At 36.3% G+C, this 9,841-nt stretch overlaps 1 protein-coding gene across 1 annotated transcript; it reads left to right on the top strand.

Annotated features, from left to right (window-relative positions):
* Positions 1–1,271: 1,271 nt before the first annotated feature.
* Positions 1,272–2,402, top strand: LOC131943247 (ankyrin repeat and KH domain-containing protein mask-like). The gene has a single exon (XM_059303266.1). It carries the CDS (start codon positions 1,272–1,274, stop codon positions 2,400–2,402), a length of 1,131 nt encoding a protein of 376 aa, XP_059159249.1.
* Positions 2,403–9,841: the final 7,439 nt, after the last annotated feature.

The following is a 9,841-nucleotide window of genomic DNA, read 5'->3' as shown; positions in this document are numbered from 1 at the left end:
CCCCCCCCCCCCCCCCTCGCTACGCTACTGCTTAGATAAGTAACAAATAAAAGTTTATTGATTTTTTTTTAAATTAAGTCAGATTCTAAATATAATTGGTTGATTACTCGTTTGACAGTACTTGATTATAATTGTACTATTACATAATGTAATCATTATATTCTAAATGTAAATCTTTGCATTTGACTCTAATAAATGTATAACGAGAGGATTTCAATATAGTGAGTTCAGCAATTTTCTAAATGCTAAATCTTTGTGTGTCGAATTGTTGTAGTTCGCCATTGCATGCAACGGTTTCTAGTAAGGTGAATAATAATGAAAAAGTCTCAATTAATCGAATATACTTACATTATTAAAATGTATTGTTGGACGTGGTCTTGGAATCGAACTTAGTGGAGGGTTGATTCTTAGAGTTTAGAGTTTACATTTTAGTTTACTTATTGTTTCGTAATATAATTCTTAAAGCTGGATACAGACTATTGTGATAGTTATATTTTTTGCAGTAGAATTAATTTAATGTCAAATATATGCTTACAATAAGGTTTGTTTCTCAATGTAGAATGTATTGTGTATTTATATGCCAACCCATATTGTATAGGGGACATATTTGGAGAAATCTATTCTATTAAAACATACATGGGTAAATACGGGACGGCGTGGCCTAGCGGTGGAGCGCTAGAGTGCTAACCCGACTGTCGAGATCGAATCTGGGGTCAAGTAGTGCAACCTCCTTGAGTACACCCAACTCTGATGGGTACCTAACTCACGTTAAGGCGTTAGGCGGTTGGGCATAGTTACTTTGTAAAGTAAGTAGTACAGTTCCCTTTCAAACCTGACGGTTTGTAGGGCAAGTGAAGTAGAGTTCACTAACTGTTTCTGAGACCGCGGCTTAAGAAGAGATAATGTGTCAGCACTATGCCCAGCCGCCTTTACTTTCCCTAATGTGAGATAGGTACCCATCAGAGTTGGGTGGACTCAGGGACGGTCTGCTGACTTGAACTCGAGACTTACGTGTTATACGTCCAGCTCTCTACGGCTAGACCACTCCGTCCTTGAAAATTTTGTAAAGTCCTATTAACATAAAAAACAAAACACATGCTAAAGCAAAAAATAAATTTAAAAATTAGCACATTATTACGTATTTTTTTTAAGTTTAAAATATACTCAAGATAGAAAGATAATAGGATTTACATATATTAATGCTTTATATGTTGTTTTTTTTCAGAAACATAAAATTTCACTTCACTGTGAAGTTTTCATACGGTGCAACCATGAGGATACACATGATGTTACCATTCATCCAAATAATTCTTCTTGCACCATCAGCAATTTACCCAACTTATGGCGTACCTAAAAATACACATATTAACAACGTACCATATGATCTTTTATATACACTCATAACGATATTTGAGAACTCAGAACAAATATTTAATACATTTGGTGAATTCATTCAAACCATTACTAAATCACTGGAAGGCATATTTAAAGCCGCTACAGTAAATGATGTGAAAACGTTTAAAACAAAAACTACTGGTCATAAGCAACGAAACGAACAATCTTTATTTGAAGCGTCATATAAAGGCGATCTGAAGGGTGTTAAACGTCTGATAGATCTTAGCGTCAATGTTAACGCTGTTTCAAAAAGTGGATCAACAGCATTAACGTTAGCATCAGAGCAGGGTCATGATAAAGTTGTGGATTTTTTGCTTCGACATGATGCAGACTTTACAATTACTTTACCGGGTGGTTCAACTGCCCTCCTCTTGGCTACCATCTATAGACATAAGAAAACTGTCGAAGTTCTACTGCAGAAGTATTTTGTAAGCAACAAAAATATGCAGAATAATAAAACACAGAGCGTAGTAGATATTGGGAAAAAAAATATTTCGTTTGACAGGGATGCATTGCTAAAGTCTCTAAACATGGCTTCACTTCAAGGATTTTCTGAGATCGTTGAATTATTTTTACCCCACATTACACAAGACGAGGCACTCGAGGGAATTCTTCTTGCATTGTCTAGACATCATCATTCTGTTTTGAAGGTTTTTTTTAAAAAGTACGATGTTAATCGCATTGATTTTAAAGGCACGTCACTGCTTTTCTACTGGTGTAATAGGGGAGATGATTCAAATGTTGAATTTTTATTGAAAAATAACGCAGATGTAAATAAATTAGATTCATCTGTTAATTCAACGCCGTTAATGACTGCTGCCTCTAAAGGTCGATCAACCACTGTTAAACTCCTGCTAAAATACAACGCAAACTTGAATTTTATAACAAATACAGGCTTAAGCGCTCTGTTTGTTGCAATGCATCGAAATTTTACGAATGTTGTTAAAATTCTTCTACAACACAATGTCAATGTAAATGCCCGCCACATGAGCGACGTGACCGCTTAATAATGGCGTCGATCTACGGACACGCCGAAATTGTTGAACTACTATTAAAGTATGGCGCTGGTATAGACGACATTGAAGAGGATGGTGTAAGTGCATTAATGTTTGCTTCAATAAAGGGACATAAGGCTGTTGTAGAGATACTTTTAAATCATAAAGCCAATGTCCATTTTAAAGATAAAAATGGTCAAACTGCTTTGATGTATGCAACAAATTTCAAACATTTCAAGGTTGCAAAACTGTTATTGGGAAGCGAAGCAAGTGTGAACGATAGAGACATAATGGGTTATACCCCTTTACTAGCACTTCGAGATCACTGTGAGAATACAACGGAATTTTTCATTGAAAAAATGCCCAACTCTGCAAATGATGATATTTCAAATCGAATTATATTTTTAGGAGAAACCATTATAAAAAGAGTGTTTAAAGTAGATACAAACTTACTCCAAGTTATTAAGTATCAAAACATCATTGATAAAATGCACGTGTTACTGAAAAAATACTTAAAAGTAAACAACATAAAAGAAGGAGAGGAAAAAGAATTATTAGAAATTTTTCTGTTGATGAAATTGTATTTAAAACAACATAAGCGCGTACTGAGACGGAGAAGTTACAAAGTCCAGAACATCAAAGATGAAAACATAATAGGTACACACGGTATTGTTTTTTGTGTGTGTGTATAATTGAAATATTTTAAAATTCATTTTTAAATATCGAAAGTGTTTGAATAATTATCATTTAACAGTAAGCATATACATACATATATTACGAAACAAATGGTAATGTAAAGGATCACTTAATTTGATATGGCTGGTTACTCATGAAGTATAAAATTAATAAAAGTGTAAAATTGGTAATGGTTCAAGACTCATGACTTATCTTGGCATCGATTTTATCCAAGCATTTAATATATATCATAGCTGTAGATATTTTAACCATCATTGAAATTATTTGTTTCAGGTTCACATTTAAACAAAGTATCACTTTTAGCTATAATTTCCATCTGTGTTTTGGCTTCACTTGCATTAGCAGGCAGAATTAAAGTGAGATTATTTATTTTTTATTTTTTGGTGACATGAGTTTAACAGATAGTATTAAAAATGACGCACAACAAAGTTTAATAGAATAATTCTATATATAGTTTACACTTATGTAACGTTTAGTAACAAAATAGATATTATAATTTTAACATGTAAAATAATCATGATTCTTTGTGTAGTTGAAAATATGCTTTTTTTTCAGTATAATTTTGCACGAATAAAGGCCTTAAATAATACAAGTCAAGAAAAAATAAATTCATTATTGCTGTATTATTGTGATTTCTTCCACACAATGACCACGGCGCCATTACTCCTACAAAACGTCTGGGGCTGTGACAAGACATGCCAACCCAACGAGTCAGGATTCTTCAGACTTCTCAACTTTCGGGGGAAATTACATTCTTCAATACATGTACAGGAGGGGTCGCCTAACTGTTCCGGCTGTTTGGTGACGTCACCAGTTGATAATCAAAGCTGTGTAAACAAATGCATTATAGAGCATTATTTAATATTGCAGTACATACAATTTGTGAAACAAACGATTAACGATAAATGTATACTCGCTAATATAAAGGTAAATTGAAGATTATTTTTATTTGTAAGTAACAGTAGTAAGTAAAGTTCCCTTTTCAGACCTGACGGTCTATGGGGCTAGTGAAGTAGAGTTCACTTGTTTCTGTGACCGGCATATGAAGAGATAGTGTGGTCAGCACTATGCCCAGCCGCCTTTATTTACCCTAACGTGACTTAGTTACCCATTAGAGTTGGGTGGACTCAGGGACGGTCTATTGACTTGAACCCGGATTTGAACTCGAGAAATTCGAACTTACGGGTTAGCAGTCCAGCTCTCTACAGCTTGGCCACCCCGTCCCGTTTTTTATATGTAATATGAGTAGTATATTAGGTCACTTTTGGGTAGTATGGGTGAGCAGGAGCAGGAGCAGGAGCAGGAGCAGGAGCAAAGGATATATAGGAAAATACTCCCCCAGCCTGGTACAATGACATATAGCAAAATACTCACCCACCAGGCGCAGCCTGCCGCAGCCTGGTACAACGACATATAGTAAAATACTCCCTGGGGGAGCAGGAGGTACACCGACATATAGTAAAATACTCACCCATCTGGGTGAAGTTGGGTGAGCAGGTGGCGCAGCCTGGTACAATGGGATATAGTAAAATACTCACCCACCTGGGTGAGGGTGGGTGAGGGTGGGTGAGCAGCCTGGTACAACGAGATATAGTAAAATACTCACCCACCCTAGGGTGGGTGAGCAGGTGGGGGAGTAGGTCAGTAGGTCACCACCGGTGACCTTGTGACGTAATTAGTAACATTATGACGTAATCATTGACCTAGTTACGTAATTTTAATGAGTTTTTTAATTAGTTTTAATGAGTTTTTAAAAGTTTAATTAATTTTTTGACCTAGTTACGTAATTTTAATGTATTTTTTAATTAGTTTTAATGAGTTTTTAAATTTTTAATTAATTTTTATTATCGAGTTACGTAATTTAATTACTTTGATTGTATTTTTATTTTGTTTAATTTGTTTGTTTACTTGTTGTTTAATTTAATTACTTTGTTTATATTGTGTAATTTTTATTAACGAGTTACGTAATTTGATTATTTGTTTACTTTTTAATTATTTTTATTGACGAGTTACGTAATTTGATTATTTGTTTACTTTTTAATTATTTTTATTTTGTTTATTTTTAATTTTATTTTATTTTATAATTAGTTAAATTATTATTAACTAGTTACGTAATTTGATTTTAATTACTTTGTTTAATTTATTTATTTGATATATTTCTTTTCTTTGTTGTTTAATTTGTTGGTTTGTTTATTTGGTTGTATGTATGTTTTAAATTCTCCCCTACAACGACCGTGTACAAAAAACAGGTTAAATTCTCCACCACAACGAACGTTACAAACATAGAACATCCATTAAAGATAACGATCAGCCACAGCTGTTACGTATCGACCCGCCCGCGAAGTTTTCTCACCGCTGCCCGTTTTAATGGGAATGTATTGATCGCAGCCGCTGGCCCATCACAGCATGATGTCCCACCTAATTAAATTTTTTGTTATGCTTCACCGAGTTATCCCCGATCGGTTGACGGGTTATGGTAATTAACGACATACATTAAGTAGCTTTCCGCGAAGCACTTAGGTCATTATGCAACAGCTGTTGTGCGACAACTGGTGCTGTAATTAGGCCGTTCAACCGGATAAATGACCGCGAAAATTGTGTTCTAATCACTTCAACTTCGGACTTCAAATCAAGCGTCACCGCGACTTATCCAGCCTGCGACCTCTGTTGACTCCTGAGACTAAACCCACGCCAGCTTTACCAACCATCACATCCACCTAACCCTATACGGACCACATCTTTTGTGCGTGTTTATTCTATTAAAGGTAAGGTTAATATTACTTTTTGTTTTAAGGGAGCTAACCCCATTAAAATACCCTTTAAATAAATAGGTATCTAAATAAGTAGTCATATGTATTCCTTTTAGTGTACAACCGACCCTACGAGACAGACTAACCATCGACCGAACCTATTGAACTACCTACCCATCCCCGAGGCACCCACTGAACCAAACGTTCCAGCTACATCCAACTACACCATTTCGGATCTCCACACACAGCTAACTTCACGTTCAGCTTACGCGTTCAAACCCATAGGTACGTTCATTTTTAATTTTGTTTTAAGTATGATTTTTGTTTCATGCATTTTATTTTATGTATTTATTTTTATTCTACAGCCAGTGACCTACCCAGTCATCCAACTACTAGACACTTCGTCAATAATGCAAACCGCCCAGTCTACCACCCATCCAGCCATGAGCCGTAACAAGTGTGACATATGCAACCGTGTGTTCACCCGCAAAGACGGTTTGACAAGACATCACGACTCTGTTCACCGCCGACAAGGACATCTCTGTACAACATGCGGGAATCTATTTACACGACTTGACAATTTAACAAGACATTGTAAAACAACACACACCAACCAAACATCACCGACCGACACCCCATCAGCAACCGAGAGACAAACTCCACAACCACTATACGTGACCGACAGACAAACCATGCAACCCCTAGCAGCGACCCAAACAACTCGTACCATGACCAACACTATTCCATTAAAGCGACATACGATGTATGACGACATAACAAACAACAAACGCGTAAAGACTAACAACCACAGTAACGTTAATTCACACACCACTATTTTTCCTGTAGACGACCTACCCATGATACGTTATACAAGTGACATATGTGAGCATGCATTCACCTGCAAACATGGTTTGAAACGACATCACGATACGGCACACAGACGACGAAGACATACATGTAGAGAATGTTTGCAAGAATTTACAAGAAAATATAATTTAACGAACCACTATAAAATACCACACACCATCAAAACATTACCAGACGACACATCAGCGACCGACACGAATATCCCATAGGATGACTTCTCACAGACATCTCCTTACACCCAACACAGAAACTCACTTTCTTACTTTTATATTAAAAGACAAGTAGACACAATGTGACATCTCCCCTAGACTGTAGACCGATGGGGTTGTTTTTATTCAATAAAAATTTATTATATATGGTCTTTTGTGATTTTTTAATGTGTTATTGTTTTGTTACTTGTCCCTGAAAGTTATGTAACTCGGTATCCTGTATAAGAGGTATGACTGGAATCAAAATCACGGGAGAGAACGTGACGTACATCGCGATATTTGAAAACAGGGCGATGTTTAACCTCAACCAAAAAAGGCAATGAACCTAGAAGGAAGACGAATATATATCTTAGTCTTGCAGCAGGTTACCTTCCCATGTTCGCTTTAGTATTACAGTTTTCATCAAACTTCTTTTTGACTTGAACTTCTTTAATTTTTAAGAAAGTTTACTTATACATAACTCATTACGTCTAATGACAATTTTTTATTTTTACCACTCAATGTATTTTGTTTTTCTATATCTTACATTGTCATCTTAATTTTTGATCACCTTAGTAAAAATTTGCTTAAGATTATAAACTTCAAGTTTTAAAAAAACAACAACGTCGTGTCAAATGACACACCGTTTAAAATGTCTACATTTAAAGTTCACCAAAATAATGACGTAAAAACTAAATATGATATGACATTAGCATACATATCATTCAATCTAATCACTCTAAAGTACAAATCAATAATTTTTATTGATTAAGGGGCTGGGTGAGTTATTTTTATCACTATTCACCCTTCCCCTTCCCTTTGTCCACAACCCCTTTCCCCTTCTCCCATCCAACCTTGCGTCATCACACTAACCTCAATACCAACCGCTAGATACACAGACCGTACCACTACCCATTCTATTCCATTTAAGAGACAAAGGCTGTATGACAATCCTAAAGACAAATATTTATTCAACTAATATCACAACCCCTAGACACTACTCCAACAGACTGGGCTATGTAACTTGTAGACGCCACTCCTCGTTGAATATCTCTTGCACCTTACCTACATCGACAATTTTGTCCGCCGCCCTCGCCCCCGTCCTTAGTATGAACTCGGTTACCAACAATTTCAAAACATGCATGTTCCGAGTTCAAAACCAACCTTCACCGACACTACTATGAACTCGGCTACCAACAATTCCCAAACATGTATGTAACAACTTCCCAACCTGCCTCAGTGCTAACAAAATTCCCCGACCCTAGTATGAACTCGACTGCCATCAATTCCTAAACATCCATGTACCAACTTTGTAACCTACCTCGGTGAAAACTTCACCGACCTTAGTTTAACTCTACCTAACAATTCCAATGATGCATATGCGAACTTTGTAACCTGCCTCGGTGAAAACACCCCCGTCCCTAGTCTGAACTCGGTTACCAACAATTTCAAAACATGCATGCTCCGAGTTCAAAACCAACCTTCACCGACACTAGTATGAACTCGGCTACCAACAATTCCTAAACATGCATGTACCAACTTTGCAACCTGCCTCGGTGTTAACAAAAACTCCCCTGACCCTAGTATGAACTCGGTTACCAACAATTTCAAAACATACATGTTCCGAGATCAAAACCAACCTTCACCGACACTAGTATGAACTCGGCTACCATCAATTCCTAAACATGCATGTGCCAACTTTGCAACCTGCCTCAGTGTTAGCAAAACTCCCCGACCCTAGTATGGACTCTACACCTACCGATTCCAAAACATGCATGTTCCGAGTTCAAAACCAACCTCGGTGAAAACTTCACCGACCTTAGTTTAACTCTCCCTAACAATTCCAAAACATGCATGGTCTAGATTCGAACCCTGCCTCGGTGAAAACGTCACCGACTCGTGTATAAAATCTGTCCCAACCAACTCCAAACCTTCCCTGGGCACCCGAATAAAAATAACTCACCCAGCCCCTTAATCAATAAAAATTATTGATTTGTACTTTAGAGTGATTAGATTGAATGATATGTATGCTAATGTCATATCATATTTAGTTTTTACGTCATTATTTTGGTGAACTTTAAATGTAGACATTTTAAACGGTGTGTCATTTGACACGACGTTGTTGTTTTTTTAAAACTTGAAGTTTATAATCTTAAGCAAATTTTTACTAAGGTGATCAAAAATTAAGATGACAATGTAAGATATAGAAAAACAAAATACATTGAGTGGTAAAAATAAAAAATTGTCATTAGACGTAATGAGTTATGTATAAGTAAACTTTCTTAAAAATTAAAGAAGTTCAAGTCAAAAAGAAGTTTGATGAAAACTGTAATACTAAAGCGAACATGGGAAGGTAACCTGCTGCAAGACTAAGATATATATTCGTCTTCCTTCTAGGTTCATTGCCTTTTTTGGTTGAGGTTAAACATCGCCATGTTTTCAAATATCGCGATGTACGTCACGTCCTCTCCCGTGATTTTGATTCCAGTCATACCTCTTATACAGGATACCGAGTTACATAACTTTCAGGGACAAGTAACAAAACAATAACACATTAAAAAATCACAAAAGACCATATATAATAAATTTTTATTGAATAAAAACAACCCCATCGGTCTACAGTCTAGGGGAGATGTCACATTGTGTCTACTTGTCTTTTAATATAAAAGTAAGAAAGTGAGTTTCTGTGTTGGGTGTAAGGAGATGTCTGTGAGAAGTCATCCTATGGGATATTCGTGTCGGTCGCTGATGTGTCGTCTGGTAATGTTTTGATGGTGTGTGGTATTTTATAGTGGTTCGTTAAATTATATTTTCTTGTAAATTCTTGCAAACATTCTCTACATGTATGTCTTCGTCGTCTGTGTGCCGTATCGTGATGTCGTTTCAAACCATGTTTGCAGGTGAATGCATGCTCACATATGTCACATGTATAACGTATCATGGGTAGGTC

The sequence above is a fragment of the Physella acuta genome, unplaced genomic scaffold (assembly GCF_028476545.2).
Source record: "Physella acuta isolate Inbredline_101_S28 unplaced genomic scaffold, ASM2847654v3 ptg000450l, whole genome shotgun sequence".
Lineage (NCBI taxonomy): Eukaryota > Metazoa > Mollusca > Gastropoda > Physidae > Physella > Physella acuta.
The sequence above is the reverse complement of the archived record's forward strand: the minus strand, read 5'-3'. Positions and strand labels throughout refer to the sequence as shown.

What these genes read in the sequence shown, in the direction of transcription:
- LOC131943247 (XM_059303266.1), top strand. Translation starts at nt 1,272, where the DNA reads ATGAGGATACACATGATGTTACCATTCATCCAAATAATTCTTCTTGCA.